The sequence below is a fragment of the Lissotriton helveticus genome, chromosome 11, assembly GCF_964261635.1.
Source record: "Lissotriton helveticus chromosome 11, aLisHel1.1, whole genome shotgun sequence".
NCBI lineage: Eukaryota > Metazoa > Chordata > Amphibia > Caudata > Salamandridae > Lissotriton > Lissotriton helveticus.
In genome coordinates, this window is record NC_136072.1 from 144867329 (window position 1) to 144891331 (window position 24003).

The 24003-nt window shown below is 39.0% G+C and overlaps 1 protein-coding gene across 2 annotated transcripts in view; it reads right to left on the reverse strand.

Moving 5' to 3' along the window:
• Positions 1-20034: 20034 nt before the first annotated feature.
• BCHE (butyrylcholinesterase) overlaps positions 20035-24003 on the reverse strand; it is a 281504-nt gene continuing 277535 nt past the window's right edge. Inside the window, exon 4 of one of the 2 annotated variants that reach the window (XM_078665706.1) lies at positions 20035-22335. In XM_078665706.1, the coding sequence (XP_078521832.1) occupies positions 22211-22335 (125 nt within the window). In that variant the 3' untranslated portion in view covers positions 20035-22210. The remainder of the gene's footprint in view (positions 22336-24003) is intronic. The other variant, XR_013602288.1, reaches the window with a different exon arrangement.

Below are 24003 nucleotides of genomic sequence, written 5' to 3' on the forward strand. Positions count from 1 at the left end.
CACAAATTCAGGAAAAACAAGCACAATTACAGGCAAAAACGGGGGAAACACCACGGAGATCGCTCAGGGCGGCAGCGAGGCCGGCGCTGAGACAGAGGCAGGCACTGGGGGCACACGCAGCAGCTGGTGGCCGTGCGGCGCGGGGGTGTCCCACAAGTGGGTCACACTCACCTGCGTCGCACGGTCGCCATTTAAGGCCAAGTGCGCGGGTGGGCGGAGCAGCTGGGAGGCGGGAGCGGGGAGGGAAACAGAAGAGAAAAGGGGCGGGGCTCAAGGCGGTGGCGGGAAGCGGGGGCAAAGCGCGACGATAAACGGCAATTAACAAGCACAAATCTGAGTGAAAACAGGGGAAAAAGACAGCGACACACGATCTGGGGAAAACAAGCACAAATTCAGGCAAAAAGCGGGTGAAAAATACAGAGACACACGATCTGGGGAAGAAATAAAAACAAGCACAAATTCAGGAAAAACAAGCACAATTACAGGCAAAAACGGGGGAAACACCACGGAGATCGCTCAGGGCGGCAGCGAGGCCGGCGCTGAGACAGAGGCAGGCACTGGGGGCACACGCAGCAGCTGGTGGCCGTGCGGCGCGGGGGTGTCCCACAAGTGGGTCACACTCACCTGCGTCGCACGGTCGCCATTTAAGGCCAAGTGCGCGGGTGGGCGGAGCAGCTGGGAGGCGGGAGCGGGGAGGGAAACAGAAGAGAAAAGGGGCGGGGCTCAAGGCGGTGGCGGGAAGCGGGGGCAAAGCGCGACGATAAACGGCAATTAACAAGCACAAATCTGAGTGAAAACAGGGGAAAAAGACAGCGACACACGATCTGGGGAAAACAAGCACAAATTCAGGCAAAAAGCGGGTGAAAAATACAGAGACACACGATCTGGGGAAGAAATAAAAACAAGCACAAATTCAGGAAAAACAAGCACAATTACAGGCAAAAACGGGGGAAACACCACGGAGATCGCTCAGGGCGGCAGCGAGGCCGGCGCTGAGACAGAGGCAGGCACTGGGGGCACACGCAGCAGCTGGTGGCCGTGCGGCGCGGGGGTGTCCCACCACTGGGTTCTCTTCCAGTACAAAATACTATGCCTAGATAAATGTTAGGACTTTCCTAATTTGGATGCTGAGAGATAAAAGCATCTCTCTAAGTTCATTTCACTCCGACAAAATGCATTAGCTTTTCGTGTAAAACTCCTTATACTATTGTTAGTAGATAGGGCTTTGAGTCAAAACCCATGGATGGCTGCATGTGAATGTCCACGTACCACCCATGGACCTTCACCTGATGCACTGCAGTGAAAAGCACTGCTTTGCAATACTAAAAATTCCTTTCCCAGCAAAACACGTTTTGTGCTGGAAAGTAAATTCTAAATGACAAGTTGCACTGGTTTGCATCAATTTTGTGATAATAGTATATCTGCTTCTGAGTTCCTTATTCCCGAAGATGTCACAGTGAAAATTGTAATTGCTGAAACAATTGCCGAACCTAGCACCTTACACTACATACTATTTCTCACTGTTCATTTGAAAACTGTATTGGTTGACTTTAGTATTAACTGTCGTGTCTTATTAATCCAATTTCTTTAATTTCCTTTTTCCTATTCTCTGGATTCACACCAAAATTAAATGAAATAAATGAAATGTTGACACCAGTATAAGATACACCTATACTCCCAAATACCATCAATAGTAAAAAAGGAACATAACATTTTACTTGGGAAGCAGCTATATCTGGCACCTGCAGTATCCTTTTTCCTATAAAAATTAACCATCCAGGTGGTTTGAGTTTAAATGATTGCCTTGTTTCTTGAGATTAAGTAAAGGTGGCACAGGGAGATAATCGTAGTCACACAGATTTAGACAAAGTTAAGCAAACATGAGAAATCTACGATTAAGACACATATCTCCTAGTTCCGAAGTGGACAGCTAGGCTATTAAGTCATGGTTTCTCCCTTATTTTTCTCATGAAATAATGCCAAATCCCATGAGGTGATTGAGAAAAATATCCTGAACTGAGAAGATTAAAATATTAGATTGACTAGAATAGCAAGAAATTATACTGGAAACTCAACCAAATAATAAAACAAACATAATCATACATTTCTTTATTTAGAATGTATATGTTATATATTCAAACAGAGCAGGGTTGTACATACCACTGGGTTTTGAGAAGTCATTTATTGCTATCATGGTTATATTGATTGTGAAAATGATTAATATAAAAGAAACCATTTAAATATTTACATATGTATTGTAATTTGGATGTAATTCATGTGGATTTAAATTCATTATATGGGTCTTCTATTTTATTTCAATGTTAAGAAATATAAATATAAATGTTGGGACAGAGAGTGACGTTGTGTTTTGAGACACATTTTAAAAGAAATAAAACAGATTAGTTGACAATTAACTCAGAAAATAAGCCCATAAATCAAATTATTGATTACCTACTGGCGGTCGCCAGTAGGTATATATAGTTAGGATTTTTTCTCTATGGGATTTTTGAAAATTCTATGTCTAATAACTTTGGCGTTTGAGGACGGAATTGGCTGAAATTTTCAGGAAAATGGCACATTTTGTTTCTGAGCAGCCCCTGAAAATTTTGGGGGGGTTCGTCAAGGGGGGGGCCGAGAAAAAAGGGGGGTCCCAAAACGCGTTTTTCCCATGTTAATTTCCATAGGGCGGTTGGCCTCACTTTTAGCCCGAACGGCTGAATGGATTTGCACGAAACTTGGCAAAATTGTAGGGACTGGTAGCCCGATGTGCCTTTTGTAGGTCTCAATATATGTGCTCCAGTGGATTTTGAGAAATTAACGTTTAAAAAAAGATATATATCTGTAACAGCGGACCGGGCAGCGCTCCAGGACGCGTACTTTTCGCGCAACAGAGCTTTGTGAAGCGAAGCTGATTGGTTCTCCGGCGTCTGTCAACATTCCAAACAGTCCATAGCGGCCGCCATCTTGTCTCTCGGTAGGATCGAGAGACAAGAGGAGGCCAAAGCGAAGGGGCAAATGACCATAAGGGGGCATAGTACATTGTCGCTGACCCCCTAGGTTTGATGTGGAGGTTTTAAAAGGGCCCCGCGGGGCAAAAAAAAATAAAATAATAATAATCGAACGGCTGAATGGATTTGCACGAAACTTGGCAAAATTGTAGGGACTGGTAGCCCGATGTGCCTTTGCTAGGTCTCAATATATGTGCTCCAGTGGATTTTGAGAAATTAACGTTCAAAAAAAGATATATATCTGTAACAGCGCTCCGCTTCGCGTACTTTTCGCGTTACGGAGGTTTGCGAAGCTGATTGGTTTTTCGGCGTCTGTAAACATTCCAAACAGTCCGTAGCGGCCGCCATCTTGTCTCTCGGTAGGATCGAGAGACAAGAGGAGGCCAAAGCGAAGGGGCAAATGACCATAAGGGGGCATAGTAGATCGTCCCTGACCCCCTAGGTTTGATGTGGAGGCTTTGAAAGGGTCTCGCAGGGCAAAAAAAAAATATACCGTTTTTTTAGTTTTTTTGCGTGGAGTGCGCCCGGTTCGCGAACCGGGAAGCGTTCTGGGGAGCGTACTTTCTTGAAAATTAGTGAAAAAAGTTAGAGTAAAATAATAATTGTGAGTGATCAGATGTAGGGTAGCTCTGAGAAGAGCTTTTGGGTTTATGGTACATTTAGGTACTTATAAGTAGGTACCAATGCACAGTCTTAAATTCAGAGTGAAAACTCTGTTGCCCTCATCTGAGAAGTGAACTCCATCTCCTCTGTAGATATCTTGCATGTAGTAACGCAAGTTATTGTTGTACAGGGAGCCCATTCCATGGTCTCTCATGTAAGCTGAAACAGATTTGTTTACATGCTTCCTCGATTTCTCAATTTGTGGACAAAATTGGTTCGACCACCTCCATTTCTGTCTTTGGCATATATTTGAATATACCAAGGCAGTCTGAGGAAAAAGTGCCATCAATTGCTCAAAGGTGTCCTTTAAAAGCATTTCCAGACCTACCCCAGTCAAAGTGCCCAAATCATTACCTCCACAGTGCACAATTAACAGGTCAGGTTTTGGCAAATGCATAAAGGTTTTCACCAATGGTATCAATTGGTGACATTTTAATCCTCTGTGGCCAAACCACTTAATTTCCACATCTTGTAAATTGAGGTTAGGTAAATTCCTGTTTTCAGCGTACCTTTGAGCCCAATAGATGTAACTATGTCCAACAATCCAGACAGAAAACATGGTGAGAGAAGGTTCTGCTGCAGTCAGATGAAGTGTGGCAATGAAATGGCATTGGAAAAAATGAGAGTGTAAAATGAAAAAAACTGAGGAGTTTCTGTGTTAATGAAGCAGTAAGAGTGATTGGTGGATTTTGATTGCTGAAAACAGAAAGTTAGTGTGCATGGATGAGTTCGTTGAAAGATGTATTTTGAGTGGCGAAGAAAAAATCATTAAATGAAAGAATGCTCTGGATATGCAGGTGCACTGAGAGTTCAGAGTTCAATTGCAACATTGTTGTGTGAGAGGTCTTGCAAGAGGTGGTTGCTATGCAGAAAAAGCAGAGAGGGGGCAGAGGGGGGAAGGGTTTTGCTTTGAAAAAAAGTGAGGGAAGAGTTTTGATTGGGTGACATGAGAGATATGTGTGAGGAATTACAGCATTTCTGTGCTTTTGATAGCTGCAGACTCTGGAGTGCATACCTTTTGCTCTGCTGAAGACAAATTGGTGTGTTTCTGAGACTGTTTTGAAACTCAAAGTATTTGCTAAGGTGAGAAAAGATTTCTTTAATTCAGATAGAAAATAGTGTGCTTTAAGGAGAAAATTATGAAGAAAGTTGTGTTTTTCAAATGTTGCTTTGTCTCAAGTGTTTCACAAATAGATTTTGTTTCTTTGAGAAATTGTAATTGGAGAAAATGTGAAGTATTAGTACTGACAGGGCTTTTATGTGCATAGGAGCTGTGGAGTGTTTTCAAATTATGACTTGTAAATCGTTTTTGAGAAAAAGCAATGGTTTTAATATTGATGAGAAGGACATAATGGTGTTTGCTTCTTTATAAGGTAATTGAGAGTCTCTGATGTTATTTTTCCCATTTCAATGTAAGAAGTTTGTCTGTGGAGCAAATTGCTTGTAAATATGCTCCCACCTGTGCATGGCAAATTTAGATTTTGAATGTTTCCGTTACATAGGCATGTTAAAGGTGACTGAAACATGCTGCAAAGGCAATCAAAAAATGCTTTTATGTGTCTTAAGGACATTTTAAGTCATTTCCCCATGTGCAGTGTTTTCAAATTATGAGTTGAAAATCGTTTTTGAGGTAAAGGAATGTTTTCAAAATTTATGTGCGCCATATGACCCCAAATTTCTTTTTCAGGGGTGCAGCAGGGTGTTCTTGAGACACCCCTGCACCGTCGGAAAAATTCGTAATTTGCGATGAGGTAATTGCTAATCGCAAATTGCACCTTCATTCCTATGGGCCTCCTGCTGCATGGAAATGAATGGGTAATTTGTAATTAGCAAATAGGTCATCGCAAACTAGGAATGGTAAAGAATCGCTATTTATTCCTTAAAGTTCGCTATTTAGGAAATGCAAAAAACTTTGATGATACATATGGCTGTTCATCTCTAACAAGATAAGAAGCATAGGGATAGATTTATGATGACTGGCGCATCACCAGGGATGTGTTAGTCATTCTGTGCCGCTGTTCCGTCACCTATGGTGTGCTGCATTTACAATGCGGCGCATCATGGGGCAAAAACAGCACAGATGCGTGACGTATTTGTGCCGTAAAGTTGGCGCATTGCTGGAGTTGTATCGCAAGTGTGATGAAGCTCCAGTAAGGCTGAGGGGTGCCCCTGTCGCAGGGTTTCTGTTCTCACACAGAACTGTGGACAGAGGATTGGAACCTCGGCGAATTAGGGTGTCCCAAAACTCACCTTAGTAATCAAAACCCCTTAGCAAGCTAGGTACAGTGTCACATTGGATATAACAAACTCTCAATGTTTAGACAATCCAGAATATGAACTTATAGTACCTCAGGATACGTGGAACTCATGAACAGTCGGTCGTTATATATTTCTTAGCAACCAGAACATGGAGTTAAGAAGAACACATGTGTATTTGAAATGTTTATTTACTAATGCCGTCTTCTCAGGCGTAGTATCTTAGATTATACAAGTACACATATTATCAGTAGCAAAATTACCAGCATAGTCAATAGTACATAAAAAGCGAATGGTGACAGTATGTTAACATGCTGTAAATGAATAAGAGTTAGCAACACTTATAAGCAGCCGCGGGCCGTGGAGGGAGTTACGGTGGGGCAGGGAGGCGGGGAGGGGGAGGGGCAGGGTGGAGAGGGCTCCACCCTGCCCCTCCCCCTCCCCGCCTCCCTGCCCCACCGTAACTCCCTCCACGGCCCGCGGCTGCTTATATCTCACCCTCCCTAATACACATAATATATTATTTGCTAAGAAGGTCTCTTTGTGTTGGTTTAGGGCCTGCCGATACTTTAGTGTCTTAGATTTGAAGGAATCACATCAGCATACACCAGTTTTCTCTTCATGTGAACCGCATCAAGTGTTGTGTATGTGTGTTCGGCAAAGCAATATAAAACCCGCCTCATGCCCAGAATTGGGAGAAGCTGCACTTATGTTATGAGTATGAAGTCGTGGAGATCAGACCTCATAACAATTCTGTATCGTGTTGTTCTTGAAACTTCAGCACTCGCTATACAGATATAGTTTAAGAAGTAAAGCAGATAGTAGAGCAATAACATATTATTCTCATGTAAATCACGATGAACTATTAGGTTGAAAGCTAAAGCAACAACTAAGTGTCGTGTGCAGAAGTTGCAAAAAAGGAAAAAATGGCGTTTAAACCGGTAATGAGTCCATGCTAACTTAACACGGTGTAAAGATATCCAGGACCTAGATGACACCTCCCCATGATCCGGAAACGAACTGAATAAGATAATAGAAGTGCCATCTCATGAGAGCAGATTGCAACTTTATATGTGGACGGTCCGCAAGGTAAAACATTAAAAACTAGGAAAATTTAATGCTAAAGAAAAATAAAACAGCCAAGTACTTTATCGAGTCTTAAGCCAATAGGCAAGCTAAATAATAAAAACTTGACAAATAAGTCAATGAATTGTCAATGAAATGCTAGTACTCAGCATATCAAACATGAAAAAGGTCTATGACATAACTGTGTATGCAAAATAAGCTGCAACAGCCTCCAATAGGAAGTCACCGTCTTCATCCGAAAAGAGTTCAGCCATCCAATTTAAAAGCGGAAAAGAACATAAGTGCTCTCCCAGCACCGGATCCTCTATCAACATCAGAGGACAGCTCGGTGGGTTTTCAAGAAAGCTCTGTTCCAAGAAAGACTGTGTTGCCGCCAGTAAATTCCAGGGACCAATTAGTCCATGCATCATTGCCACAGCCATAATCCTTTCGCCAGGACAAACCAACTCGTGAGTAATGATAGGAGTCATCAGCTGATTAAAGTCGACGTCAGGAGAAACCGGTCCGCAGAGACACAAATCAATGGCCCAATCGAAATCACAGGTCAGGCAGTGAAATACAGGCTGGACACAGGTGAAGTAGGAGAATCGAAAAGATAATCCATATGCCGTGCTTAATATCGCCAACGGCATTGTGCCATAATATTCTAGCATGCGATTGCGGAACAGTGTCAGCAGCTGCAGGGCGGGAGCTTGCACAGGAGGGACATCCATATTTAAAAATGTAAAAAAGCACAAGAGCGTCCGCTGGTAATGCAAGTAAAAATGGGAATCCACGAAGCAGAGTGGAAAAAATAGAATGAAAGAAAGCAGGGATGACTCCAAAGATTTTCTCAAATGAAGTCACGAGACCACTGGTAACAACTTTAAAAAAGTGCGCCAGGCCCTTTGTGGAGGACGCGTTAGAGATAGTCCGAACCATCTTGCTGAAATGGAAAGGCGAATCTGTATTTAAAAGGGTCTGCACCTCTGTACGGGTGTTCGCTGTGTGAAGCACGAAAGTTTCACGGGCCGAACTCAAGGCCACCTCTCTCTGAGACAAAAGAGCTCTTATTCTTGCCATGCCGTTGAAATCTGCTCCCAAGGTTGGTATTTGTGGCCAGATTGAAAACTCCCTATGTTCATGTGTGGGAGGAAATAGAACATTTCTGCAGCAAATAACCCGTTCATTTACTGTTACGATAAAATGAATACTTTTAATTAACCCAGAACAATCTTCATTATTGAGCATCAAATAACTACCATTTTCCAAGAACTTGAACGTGGGGATGATAGCAGGAACTGGTGTGCCTTGCAACACGCAAGCCATATTTGGTCGGTGTTTGTTGCATGAACCGTGTAACTGTATGTGCCTACACATTAGTGAATGATGTGGCGTCTCAGTGCATTCCTCTCCATTCAGATAAAGTTCTTGATCATCTTTGAAAATCTGTATGTGTATGGAAGCGACCAGACCTCATGAAGAAAACCACTACCTAAAGGTTAATAACGACCTATTGGTATATATTTCATACAATTTGAAAACTTATATAAAGCAAAAGGCAGCGTTATTAAACCGTGGATAAGGCACGTTGCCAAAGCAGTCAACCTTTTGGATTTATACTGGAAATGTTAAAGGAAGAATTACGGAGTAGGGCCTGTAAATCTTTAATGGACAACGAGTAAAATTACTCCAACCATCATATTCCTCTAACTCCGGGATAGTAGGGGTGTTTAATTTTTTAGAAGTAGCCAATCCAAAGCATTTGGTCTGGAAAATTGTTTCATTCACAAACAACATATGATTTGGGATGAGACATGCACGGTGGAAAGCCTCAGTGCCTTGTACCTGCCAGGTTCGTGAACCCCAAACTGATGTAGATCCTGGATATTTTTACTCTGTGTTACGTTAGCATGGTCTCATTACTGGTTTAAACGCCATTTTTCCTTTTTTGTAACTTCTGCACACGACACTTAGTTGTTGCTTTAGCTTTCAGCCTACCTGCGTCAAGATCTATGCCTGCTTCAAGCAGGCGCAGGGTTTTGATGTAGCTTTGTCCTATCTGATTGTAAATGCGGCACACCGTGGGTGGCAGAGCAGCGGTGCACGTTAACTGGTGCATCCCTGGGGATGTGCTAGTTAATATAAATCTGCCCCTTTACATTTAATTATGTGCAGGGGACACAGAGTAGGTGAGGTTTATCCAAGGTTAAGAAGAGATGAGTCCTGTTCAGTGAAAAATTGGAGATAGGCTTCAGTATATTATATACTTAAGTAGTGTGTTAAGTTTTTGATGACTGTTATTAATTTACTGTTGGGTAATAGTGGTTAATAACATTTTTTATTATATTTTACCACAGATTCAACTGCAGATTATTTCAAGATTTTAGGATGCCTAGCAAAGAAAGAGTAAGAAAGGCTGCAAAACGTCAAAGACAGCAGGACCATGGAATAATGCAGCAGTCCTCTAACAAAAAGATTTGTCAAGTCACCAAGAAAGCACCGGGTAAGAGTCCAAAAACAGTCATAAGAAATATGTGTAGTAAAAAAAATATTACTACAGAAAATGTTTCAGTCCAGAAAAGGAGAAACAATTCAAATGGTAAGGAAAGGCCAATGAGAAATGTTACTGCTAGAGTAAGAGATAACTCTATGCATGAAAGTAGAAGGAAACAACAGTTTAGGGATATTCGTAAACGAATGTTCCGCAACAGGATAATTGGGAATTTGTTAAAAAATATTAAGAAAGGTCAGCAGAAAGTGGTTTTTTATACGAGAAAAAAAATAGTTGAGAAAGTTATTGATCAGGCATTTGAAATTAAACGTAAGTTATTTATTTTGACAATCAATAGAATTAGGAAGCTAAACAAGGTAATTTATGATTTCAAAAGAAATAGTAGATGGAAGAGAATAGTTAATCGTAGTAATTTTTGTGAAGTTTTTTCTGGAGAATGGATGCATAGTTCAAGCTCTGAGGCATTTTTTAATGAGGAGAGTTATTTCCAGGATAATGATTTGGTGCATGCAGTTGACACCAGTGGTCGAGCTTATGAAGTGAAAGATGGTTGTCCAGTTGAAAAAGAAAAAGTTGTGAGAACAGAGATAGAAGAGGTGTTAGGTAATGAGGTTTTAGGGAGACGTCCTAAGGGTCCTGTGTACACCTGGAAGTGTAGTAGTATTTGCAGTGTACGACAGGATTCCATCAATTTGCTTTGTGATTTTATACGGTCATTTAATAAGAAAAGTTTGAAGCAGAAAATGAAGTTGTTGCAAGAATTAGATCCTTGCAGAGTGAGAGAAGTGATAGGTTTGCATGGTCATTCACTGGCTTGTCTTTCCAGGAGAGTATGCCAGAGTGTTTTTCATCATTTCAGGATGCTAGCAGTGCATCATAATAAAGTGAGGAAATTAGTTAGAATGTTGTATTATGCTAAGAGTCCAGCAATTATGCTTAAACAATTATGCGCTGCTCTTTTGCATGGTTCTGAAATAGATGTGAAGAATATATGTGAAGAAATTGAGTTTTGTTACTTTGGAAGTAAAGAGGAGAATGTTGAAATTGACCAAGAAGAAGAGAGTAATGTGGAAGATAGTGTACAGGTTTCCAGTACAGATAATTTCCAGAGGGAAATTGCGACGGTTGAGGTGAAATCAAGTGAGAGGCCAAATTTCACTTGTGTGTGTTGTCGACGCACTTATTATAAGAATCAGACTAAGTTAGTGGATTTATATGGAAAAAGTGAAAGGGAAAATAATAGTGAATGGAAGGATTTTACAACATACTTGATGGTAGAAAATTGTTTTGATTTGGGATTGGATCAACGTGTGTGTACTTATTGTTGTAACAAATTAAATCAAAACCAGATGCCTGCTAGAGCAGTTCATAATAATCTGGAATTGGTTGAGATTCCTTCTGAATTGAAGGATTTAAATACTTATGAATCTATTTTGATTCAAAGTATCCATCCCTTTCAGGCTATTGTAAGAATGGAGCCAAAGACAGGGAAATTGCCTCCATCAGATTTACAGAGAGGATTAAAGGGAAGAGTTGTTTATTTGCCTCTAGATTTGAAGAAAAACATTAACACAATTGGAGTAGAAAAAGTGGAAGAGGAACCTCTTGTTATCTTAGTTAATGGGGTTCCGACAAAGAATAAGAAAATATGGCAAGATTTAGTAGATGTTAGGAAAGTCAAAAGGGCAACATTGTATTTGAAAAAATATAATAAATACTATAAAAATGTATATGTTGCAGAAGAGGAAGTAAGTGAGGAAGAGGATAGCGATTTGTGTGCTGGTCAAATTGAGAAAGTAGTACCCTGTACTAGTGAAGAAATATATGAACATTATAGTGTTCATCCTTTGCATTCCAAGGAAGTCATGGGGAATGCTATTGAGTTGTTTCAAATGAAACAAGCGAAAGGGAGTCCCATTAGTGTTTGGGAGGAAAGTTTGGAAGCTCGGTGTTTCCCACAGCTTTTTCCAACAGGTCAGGGAGGAAGATATGATGAGCGACCTCATCAAATTCCTGCTTCTGAATACCGGACTTTGCGATTGTATGCAGGAGATCCTAGGTTTCGACAATGCATTCCTTATTTGTTTCATCTCCTGTTTGAAAGCGATCTGTCTGGACTGTCATATGCAGTGAACCACATCTTGAAAAGTGGTATACACATGCAAAACATCTCGGCAAGTGACTTTATGGATAAAGTCAATGTCCAAGACAGTATTTTGGATTCTCACCTGATTAATCTCATGGCGTGTCAGCGTGGTACTAATGAGTACTGGTACCGTCGTCATGGTGATTTAAAATGTATGCTGAGGAACTTAGGAACTCCCACATGGTTCCTCACTTTGAGCTGTGCTGAGTATGGCTGGGAAGACTTACTTGAATTTCTACGAGAGGCAAATGCTAACGTAGAAAACATCGAATTCAAGACACCCGGAGAACTGTACTCTTTGGATCCAGTCAATGTATGTAGGTACTTCAATCATAGATTTGAAGGTATGATGTCTTTCATCATGAATAAGAAGAATCCACCTCTTGGAGAGGTGTTGGATTTCTTCTGGAGGAAGGAGTACCAAGCAAGAGGTTCTCCTCATATACATATGTTGCTGTGGATCAAGGATGCACCTAAATTTGGAACGGATGCAGAAGACTCAGTGATGAGTTTCATAGAACAGTATTCTACGTGTGCTGTTCCAAACGCAAAGGAGAAAAAAAGCCTAAGAGAAAAAGTTCTACGTTTCCAAAGCCATCGATGTGGAAAGTACTGTCGTCGTAAATTCCGGAACAAAGACAAGTTCTACACCAAATGTCGTTTCGGCTTTCCACGACCGGTGATTTCTAAAGGAAGAGTGAACAGTTTGATGTCTTCGCTGCGACATAATGTGATGAAGAAATCACCTAAAAACACATACAATTTGAAGAGGAACGAAGAGTCTAAGTACATCAACGACTACAACCCGGTGATTTTGTCCATGTGGAATGCTAACATGGATATACAGTTTGTGGCTGATAACTGTATGGCTGTGGCTCGGTATGTGACATCTTACATCACCAAAAAAGAGAAGACAGAATTGAAGGATATGTGGGAGGACATTTCCCATGAAAAGAGCCTCAGCAAGAAGTTGTACAGTTTCAGTCTGAAGATGTTGTCGCATCGAGAAATCGGAGCTTACGAATGTTCTGACCGGTTGTCTTCAGCAAGTCTCTATGCCAAGTCCAGGAGTATCGTTTGGGCGAGTGTTGGTCTTGCTGCAACGCGTAATCGAGTTCTGAAACCTGTGCGGGAAATTGAGTATTTGGCGGAAAAGGAGCCAAACAGTACCGACATTTTGAAGAGCAACATGTTGGATACATATTATCCAAATCGAAGCAGTCATCTCGAGAATGTTTGTCTGTATGAGGTTCTGCAAAATTACATATTCAAGAGGAACATCAAAGAAGATACTGAGAAAGGAGTGTATGCTGTAATAGGAAGTGAGGGATGTCTGGTCAAGCAAAGAAAATGCCACTTGATAAACCATCGAAAATTGAGTGGCGAATCTCCTGAAAAAAAGGAGTTTTTCTATTTAGCACTTTTGCAACTTTTTAAGCCTTGGCGTGCAGAAGAGGAACTGCTTGGAGATTTCCTTTGTTACGAAGACTCATTCAATGCTGCCAAGGAGACCATATAATGTCCTGCTTTTCCTAAATATGTAGAAATGTTGAATGTGGAAATTGAGCAGGAAGCAACGATTGCAGCCGAGATTGCCAGAGACAGTTCTCAGGACAGTCAGAGTTCTGCTTCATAGAGTCAGGATCCACTAGGAGGACCTCTTATCGAAAATGAAGCTGCCACTGCTATGAATGAAGTGGAAAGAGCCATGGCACATGCTCAGGAGGATGCGGTTAACTTAGAAGAGTTGGAAAGACAACTCAACGTTGAGCAGAGGAAAATATATGACGAACTTACCATGCAAATTGATCATGGATTACGTCATGACAAGAAAGAGTGCTCATGTACGTCGTTGAAGCCTGTCCGACTGTACGTGAGTGGAGAAGCGGGAACTGGAAAAAGTTTCCTTATTAAAGCAATTTCGTGTTATTTGCAGGAAAGGACAGAGTCATCGCTGTCTTGTGTTGTCACCGCTCCAACTGGACTGGCAGCACATAACATTAAATGGATTACTTTACATCGTTTACTGATGCTGCCAGTGGAGCATGACAACAAATTAGAATATCACAAGCTATCTGGAGATGCTTGTTTTGAAGTTTCAAGAGTCTTGAGGAAAATGAAACTTCTTATCATTGATGAAGTAAGCATGGTTTCCAATGTCATGCTTGCCTTTGTGCATTTGAGAATTCAAGAAGTTCTCAAAACAGAGTATGATGTGTTATTTGGTGGCAAACACATCATTGTTTTCGGAGATCTTCTGCAGCTGACACCAGTGAAAGGGCAACCTGTGTTCAAAATGCTCACGCATGAAGATACCAGGAAGTGCTTAGGGAGCATTGGCAACGTCAATATATGGTTAAACTTCAATTATGCTGAACTGCATGAAAATATGCGTCAGGCAAAGGATGAAGTTTACAAGACTATTCTACAAGATGTTAGAATTGGAAAAGGGACCGAGCATGGGAAAGAAGCTTTACATGCACGATTACTGACAAATTTATATCCAGACGAAGATGTTGTGCCTGAGAATATTTTTCAGAAAGTTACTGAGAAAAAATCTGGAATATGTTTGATGCCAACTCTTGCAGAATGTGCCAAATTCAACAACAAAATGTTGCATTTAGAAAAGCAAGAGATTGTGAAACTGGAAGCTATTGACAGAGTAGAGCATATGGGATCAACAATTATTTTGTCTGAGAATCTGAAAACAAAATTGGATTCATTAGAGAAGAGTATATCTAAAACTGCGGGTTTTGAAAAGACTCTGAATGTGTGCTTGAACTGCCGTATAATTTTAAGAAGGAATTTACATGTTGAAAGAGGTCTGGTAAATGGATCAATGGGTAATGTTGTTGATTTTGTGAAATACAGAAATAGAGATGGAATTGAATTTTTAAAAATTAAATTTGATGGCATTGAGGAAGTACAGCTAATTGCTCGTTGTTCTGCTAGATTTTTGCTTGTAAAAGACTTACATGTTAGTCGTAAGCAGTTTCCTGTTTGCTTGGCATATGCGGTGACAATCCATAAATCGCAAGGTTTAAGTGTAGACTGTGCATTGGTGAATATTGGCAGTTCTGTGTTCAAGGAGGGTATGACATATGTGGCATTGTCACGAGTTAGGACTTTATCGGGATTGTACTTGATTGAGTGTGATGTCACAAACATTTGTGCGGATCTAGATTGTGTTAAGGAATACAATAGGTTGAGAAGAGAGTATGCGCCACATTTGCCTCAGTATCCTTTGTTTGAGAAACGTGTGGTAGGCCGGAAACGAAGAAATGTGACCAATACTGGGGAGGTTGTAGCAAAAAGACGAAAAGTCGATGAACCTGAAATTATAAGCAGAAACAAAAAGGATTCTGTTGAAGATGTTGTTGGTTTTCAATTTGAAAACAGTTCTGGTGTCAACTGCTATGCTAATGTAGTGGTTAATGTTTTGTTTTCTCTAGAAAATGTAAAAGAAGAGATTGTGGTCAATTCTGATCAAAGATTTTGCAGTTTGTTAAATTCTGTGTTAGAGAAATGTAGCACTGATAGAACAAACATAGAAAGTGTGTCTGAAATTCGAAATCTGTTAGACAGATGTTCAGGCCAAACACAATTCTCTCAAAATAGTCAGCAAGATTGTCAGGAGTTTTTAATGTATATGCTTGATGTATTGCATGATGAAGGTGTAGATGTAGATCACCTGTTTGGGCTTTCTTATCAATGGCAGCATGACTGCGAGAACTGTAGGGTATCAAGTACTACTAGTGTAGACTCAGAAAGATTTATATATTTAACTTTGCCAGACAGTAAATCAGTCTCTTTTAATAAGCTAGTAAAAGCAGCTGATCACAACATGGAGTGTAGCCAATGTAAATCTGAAATGATGTCCACATTATTTATACGAACATATGGCCAGTATGTCATTTTAATGTTCCAACGATGTAGGCCTGATGGAACAAAATTGACAACTTTAATTAAAAATTTTGTGGCTTCACAGTTGTCAATATCAGGAAGGACTTTTGTAACTGTAGCAATTATATATCATGATGGTCCTTCAATAACATCAGGACATTATACAGCTTACTTAAAGTGTAGAAATGGCTGGTCATTCTGCAATGATTCTGTTTTAATTTTCAAAAAAAAATTGCCATATGACCTTAAAAACTCTTACCTGGTGTTTTTAAAACCAAAATTTTAGGGAAAGAATCTCGGGATGTGCTCTGAGGAATTTCAAGAAGTTCTCATGGCTCCTACACTATTTGGCCTTGAGGATAAGTGTAGTACAGAGACATAACTTCTTACCATAACACTAGACGTCATGGAGAAATACGTGCACTTTGAATGAGTTCAGAAAAACTATTTCTTTTTATAAGCTAATTGAAGCAGCCAATCAAAACATGGAGTAGAGGGAATGTAAGTCTGCAATGCTGTCTACTGTTTTACATTGCTTTGTGATTAAAAGTGATGTAGAGAATTAAATAATTGTACTAGTCATAAAGGTAGTGTAAGTCTGCTTCATAGTAAGCAGTATCAGTGTGATAGGAAATGTAGAACATGATTGAGCAAGAAGGGGAAGATATTACTAGTCCAGGATTGTGTAAATGATCTTCAACATTTTAATTCTGAAAGTTGCGGAAATGCGAAAAGACGGGATTGGCTTACAAGAAATCCAAGAGTTATAAATGGGTCTGAGAAGATTTGGCCTTGTGGAAACTTGTGGTAGAGAGCAAGAAGTCATTTATTGTATGTAACATGTTTTTGAAAACGATGGAGGTTTTCTTTCAGAAAGTGGCGGGTTGAAAGTAATAACAGCACAACAGAGTGTAAGCTGTTCATAGGACATCCTTGGCCGTCATGGAAAGTAAGTTAACTTTAAGGAGTTCTGAATTCTGCTTTGTTATGTTGTATGGGTTTTTTAAACACAATCATTTTGATTGTGTTTTTTTTTCCCCGCTGTTATATGATGAATACCTTCAAGTCACTGTTTTTAGTGAAATTTGATACATTCTGAGAACAGCAAAAATAAACCATTTAACATGTATAATTAATTCTGTTCTGTTTGCATTTATGATGTACATGTAGAACTGTGTAGGAGGCATGGAGAAGGTGAGGCTTCTGTAAGTGTCAAAGTTGTTGCATACAGTGAACACATTCACACATCGGTCCACTCTTCCTTGGATGTGGTGGAGGTGGTGGGGAAGCACCAGCTGAAGCTACTTAAGAAGCCATTGCTCACTGGTAACAAAGGGTCTTTCTCTCACAATGATGAAAGTCAGAGTGAGGAAAGAAAGAGGGATTTTCATCATTTGGGAAAAACAATAGTTCTCAACCAATGAAAAGTGTTCATTTTAGATTATATGACCTAGTCTTACATCATTAGGAAACCAAAAGTGAAATGAACCAATGAAAAGTGTTATTACCAAGTCACATGACCTGCTGTGTTTACGTTACACGCTTTGCAGGGCCTCCCGGTTTGCTTCCAGAAACCTGTGCTTTGCGACTCGGTAAGTGTACCAGTTCGCTAACGTAGTACGCCATATGACGTATCACGCGAGAACGCGAAACGTCATGCGGACGGGAGGCGTCACGATGTTGTTTTCTAACGCGGCAGTTGCGGTAAAGAAACGTTTACCGGCTCGCGGTCTATTTCGCGGCATCAAGGTCAGCTAACGGGAAGCTTCCCGATTTGCGAAGCGGGAACGAAGAAAAAAAATTTTTTTAAAAAAAGTTATTAATAAACATATAAAATATATTTTGGGATTTAAAGAAGAATACATTTTACAGCTACAGATATTTGCTATTAAAAAACCATTGAAATTCACTGAAAAAAACATAGGTTATAGATTATATATAGTTAGGAATTAGCATTTACAAAACCTTGAAAATTCACTGAAAAAACCATAGGTTATAGACCATATATAGTTAGGAATTAGCATTTAAAAAACCTTATTTTACTCACACAAAACCATTGAAATTCCATATATAGTTAGTTGCACTAACTATATATCGCGCACCCGCAATCCACTGCTGATGATGTCACATATTACATCATTCATGACATGGTCAGTGACATCACTGATGACATCACTGATGACATCTCAAATGACATCACTGATGACATCACTGATGACATCTCATTTGACATTATTCTTGTGCTAATACGATAAACCTCTTCAGACTCTAATATAACCTTAGATACACTCAGTGTATACAGAAACTCACACACTGTCACTCATCCATGGAGTTACTCACACACCTAGTCAGTCATGCAAAGAAACAATCTCACCTCCATTTCCTCAACTATACAGTTATACACACTTTACTTATTCAAGCATATACTAACACATATTTACTCTCTTATACAATCCCTGATACAAGTTCACAATGATCCATACAGCTACTCACACATTCAGTGGCTCTCATGCACAGTTATTTATATATGCCAACTCTCACATGTACTGTGTTTTACATATGTACTTACTTTGACATGTAGCACTGAGATATCCATTCACTCACCAATGCACTCATGCACACAGTCAACCACCCATACAGCTGTTTCCACATGCACTTTTGAACCTATACATCTAGTGAATCAACTGCTCACACATCTATGCACAGAGTCATACACCTCCCAGGCACCCACACACACACTCAGTCTCCCATACAAATACTTGAGCAACCAATCAATAACCCATATACTTACTCATATAGCTACTGATCAACACATGCAGCAGTTTACAGAACAACAAACATAATGATGCACAAATTAAGACAGTTTAGTCACTAACCCGTGCACTCAGTGAGACACATTTAATCACTCACTCATACAGTCAGTCATGCACCTACTAAATCCTTCGTCCAGACACTTATACATCCACTCATTCTTCAATATTTAAGACATATTTAAACTTTACAGAAACAAAAAATCACTGGATGTTGTTATCAGTGATGTCATTTGAGATGTCATCAGTGATGTCATCAGTGATGTCACTGACCATGTCATGAATGATGTAATATGTGACATCATCAGCAGTGGATTGCGGGTGCGCGATATATAGTTAGTGCAACTAACTATATATGGAATTTCAATGGTTTTGTGTGAGTAAAATAAGGTTTTTTAAATGCTAATTCCTAACTATATATGGTCTATAACCTATGGTTTTTTCAGTGAATATATATATATATATATATATATATATATATATATATATATATATATATTTATATATATATATATAAGTATATATATGTATATATATATATATATTTATATATATATATATATATATATATTTAAAGTGCTGATGCAAGCAACTGCATGTTTAAAATGTAACATCTTTCTGTAAACTATTTAATAGTTGTTTTATAATGTGTTAATTGCATTTTGGGTATTTTGATCCCATACGAGCAAAATATGCTAAATAGTTATTAACACAAACACATCATTCATCATGAAATGTTATTTATCTTAGCTGGTTGAGGCAAATTTTCACAGACATGCTATTGTGCCTACATTTAGCCTGTAGAAGTTGCATGAGTGGAAAAAGTCTTACAAGTACAGTGAAATGCGGCAGGGAGACATGTTCTCTTTAACTTAGTGTCCTTCCGGTATCTGGATGAACTTACGTTTGTGAGGTATGCCTTGCATTCAATCTTCATGGCCATGCCAACCAAACACATATTGCCTAAGGTGCATAATTTGACATCATTTTTACCAACTATTCGAATTTATGAAGAAAAAAAAACACCCACCCCTCTTTTATTGTAAATGTTCTTGTTCAAAAAGGCAGGGCTAGCTGAATGCGTCAGATATTACATTTGATATCTTGGCAGAAATATGAGAGTTATATGGTTTTCCACATTCCAAAGTGATATTCATTTGTTGTCCTAGGCCAGGTCACAACAATATGACTGCATTACAAAGCAACTTTTTTTATTATCAATAATTGTTACACTTCTTTTCCACTATGTATCTGTCAATGTTTAAAGCAAAATATTTGGAAGTTTATCAGGTACATGTGAAAATTGCTCACCCAATCCAGGATGTCCTTGTATTCCTGACTTCATAATGGAGGCCACATGGCTACAAATACCAGCTTGTAAAGTTATGACTGGAAAAGCATGAGCTACTCACATTAGACTTTTTCAATGATACCACTATGCTTCAATGGTGCACATAGACATATGCTTAATGATTTTGATTTGTGGCATACATAAATATCTTCTGTAAACTGCAGTTAGATACCAAATTCTGAATATATTGGTGCTTCAATGTTACTGATGTGTTGCAATTGGCAAAGTTTAGTGTAATAGACACGTATTGACACATATTTACTGATTGAAATATGAAATGTCACAAGCCCCAACGCTGAGATCTGCAAATATCATCATCAATATCATAAACTTTATTTTCGATCAATAAGCTTCTAAAAGTACATCACACAAACATACATATATATGTGTTTACCTGGTTTCTGTAGGATGCTGTTTTATTTTTTTGAAAATCAGTTTTTCATTTTTCAATGTAAAGATTAATATAATTAAACAACCACTACGTATTTTCAGGAATCAGTAAATTTTCTGTTACAAATCAATTCCACTGAATTATCATGGTGAGTATTATGAATAAAATCATGGTGAAATGAAATATGCTGAGAATCAATTAAATGTTCCTCAAGACAATATCAGTCCAATACACTTTTGACTAAATAACAGTTGTATAATACAGCTTTAAGTTTAATGTTAGGCACTTTATAGTTCTAAGCTAGAGGAATTGAAGGACCTATAACTAGGAGTTAAGAAAAACATCTGTTCATTATTTGCATTTCCCCTCTGAGTTATCTTAGAAACATCACTGAAATGTGTGACAAATAGTTCATGATCTGTAGCCCAATAGCGTATTTTCCCTATAATGTATCAATATATTTACTCAGTTCAAAGAGTGAAAAATACATAGTTGTGTGATTTTTGGGGTTCTACATAAATCACAGGCCTCATTTATTGATATCAATTCAACCCATGAAAGAATAAATTTGTAAACACCAGCATAAATGGGTAGATTTAATCTGCATGTCTTTTTCTTTCTTTGACAATGTTTGCTGTTTAACAGATTAGAGGAAGCTCTGCATAAAATAAGCGCCCATTAATCCAGGGGTAAAGGGTTCAATGTACTTGTTGATGTTGAAAGGCTTATGTCTTGCTAAACAATCGTTTTTTTGTAAATTCAGCTTCCAAATATCGAAGGAAAACAACAGAAAACACTTTCTCTTCCTGGTCTGGGAATTTAAGTAACCCGAAGGTGTATATTTTCTTTAATCAAACCTAATCCAATCTCAGAGAACAAAGAAGCATAAACAAGAACTCCGTAGCTAATGGCCACAAACTTAGAATATCATAATGAGCTATAACAGAGATTGCTGTGAGGTAGAATTGTGATACGTTATGGTAAATTTTACAATATTATTCATAAACCCCCCTAAAACTATGGGAAAGCATTTTTTTGTGGTTTGCCTTGACAGCACAGCTGTCAATTCGCCTATTGTTACCAATTCTTTAAAAACAATTCATACAGTGGGTCTTTGGGCCTGCCCAGAGAAGTATTTCTCTCTCACCTCATGCTATTAGTTGTTCAGTGAGCAATTCCACATTCTAGCAAGTGTCACCTTGGAATGCACGAGGGGCTATTCTACATCTGAAAGTACACTCACTCATCACGCTGTTTATCACATTCGTTTTTTTCTCCTATATGCATTGTATACTGAAATCACTCCTTATTTGCTGCGTTATTTCCCAGCATTGGTAACTGCATGCAAACATCAACTGTAAATGCATCTGTTCATGTGCGTTAGTATAATAAAGCTAGACCCACTGCCTTTGCTAACGCTTGTTTCATTTCTTTATGTGGGACAGCTTTAAAAAATTAAAAACAATTCTTCAACGTTCATTAATTTTCTTTAAAAATGTGTATGCTATCATATGTCATGCTACAATTTATTCATTATGAATTAAGGTGATATGTAATATGTATCCAAAAATAAATAATGTACTTTTAACTTCAGAGAAGTTTTTATTTGAAATAAAAAAAATGCACTTCAGCTCTGAATACATTCTTCACGTTAAGTGCACCAACAGATCATTTGAAGTAAATAGTTCATTATCATATTTTGAAATAGGACTCTATGGTCTTAAGTGTGCTTTCTAAGTACTCATCTAAATATGACAAATACAGTGTTACTTTTAGTGTTGCACTTTAATTGTAGTGATCTTTAAGCTAAAGATTATACATTTTTCCATTTCAGTGTACACAGTGTACAAAAGAGTAAGCAAGGTTCCATTGTAATGTCCACAATCACAGCAAGTCCTGAGGCCTCGAAGAGGAAGGGTGTTGTCTCTGCTTGTAGGTATCCAGTATGTCACAGGCCCAAGGAGATTCAGAATCAATGCAATGTCCCTAATATCCTTTTTGATGCACATTGTGTGGTCCTTGATTAGACATGCCAGATAACTACCTTTACTCTGCCCCAATCAACAATAATGCGGACATTCTGGAAAGGTTAGAGCTATTAATTAGTGACCTGCACAGTTTTCCTTCTTGCTGCTGTAATCATAAAATTGATTTTTCCAGTCCATCATGTAATTGTTCCAGCGGTGGAATTCTATTTTCCACTGTTGCTGTGCTTCGTCGAGGTTTCCTGGAAAAGAAAACACGTGCACCGAATTTACATTAGTGTTTGTTTTGAGTTTCTCAATTTGTGCATATGCACTATGCATTTTATATTTACTTTGTTCAACATTTTGCTTTAAGAGCATGTGTTACTCGGATGGTACAGGTGAAAGCACAAAGGTGAAGTGTTCAGTTTCTATAGCTTAATGTGAATGCTTATGACCTGCAATGGCCACTTGCATTGATTGATTCTAATGATTTCGGTTCTGCTTAGCTGGCTGCTGTTTGTCTCGGAATTGAGCACATAACTTTGATTTAACTGGTAAGTGTCTGCCTCAGGACTTCAGGGTCATCCTTAAAAGCCCCAAGCACTCCAAACAATAAGAAGTATTCTATTCTCTGTAAGAGGTTGACACTAAATCAGAAAACGAATAGTGACAAATATGCTGATAATAGATTAAATGTTTCCTATTAAGAAGTGCTTTATTCCAAGCTTCAGAGGAGGCCAGTGCACGTGCCATGTGCACTGCAGTCTTACAGCCATTCTACTCACTTTTCGTGTGGTATTTTTCATTGGATGGACACAAATAATATATACATAGGATGCTTACACACACTTTTATTAATGGATATTTGCATAGCGCTAAATCTATAAGTATATACATTATATATGCAGAGGCACTATGGGCCACATGTATCAACATTAGGAATAGCGATTACATAATTGCGATTTTCTATGAATCTCTATTAGGTAATCGCTATTCTTAATGTATAAAACTCCAAGAGTTTCAAATAGCGATTCCTAGGGGTTTGCAAATGGACCTATTTCATTAATATTAATGAGGTAAGTCGCAATTTACGACCCCCATAGGAATCGCGAAAATCATGGAGATGGTGGCCTGCTAGGGTCTGCCAACCACCATGTTGATGTTTGCTTTTTGCCACCATTCCCGAAGGGGAAGGGGTCACTTGAGGACGCTTGAGAATGGGTTATCACTATCTTGAAGTTGGTGGTAAAATGCAGATATTTTGCAACCACATTCACAGTCATAAAACTTGCATACATGCGGCTGCGATTCGGTATTTATCACAGACCCATTTTGCGATTCAGCTACAGGTTACTGAATCACAAAATAGGTTTTATACATAGAAAAAACCTTGTTTGTTTTCGCAAACAGGCCAACTCTGTGAATCTGCCTGTTTGCGAACGCAAAATAAGTTCTTACATGTTGCCCCAAGTGTAATATTCTATTTATCTTTACTATTGATGAGTGTTTGGAAGGGCCATTACACAGCAATGTCATGTAGTTCTATAAATCTATATAGGATCTGCGCGTTCAGACAACATAAACTGTGGGATCGGTGTCCAGACTGATTCCTGACAGCACCACCGGAGATGTTCGCCTCTATACGATGCCACTATGAACCCCTCTGACCAAGGAAAAAATAGTTTCCGGCAACTATCGAACATGACAACCTTATCCCCTCAGGAATTGTGGAAACAGTACTGTACTATTTCGCTCAGTAACTCTTGCTCACTTTCTCAGAAAGATACACAGAATAAACAATGGGAACATTTTCAATAAGCATTTATTGAACCAGCGTCATTCTAGTGTAATTATGTGTGCTGCAACAGCCATAAGACAGAAACAGATATATATGGTTGGTGAACAACCTTTACAACGAAACTTTTACA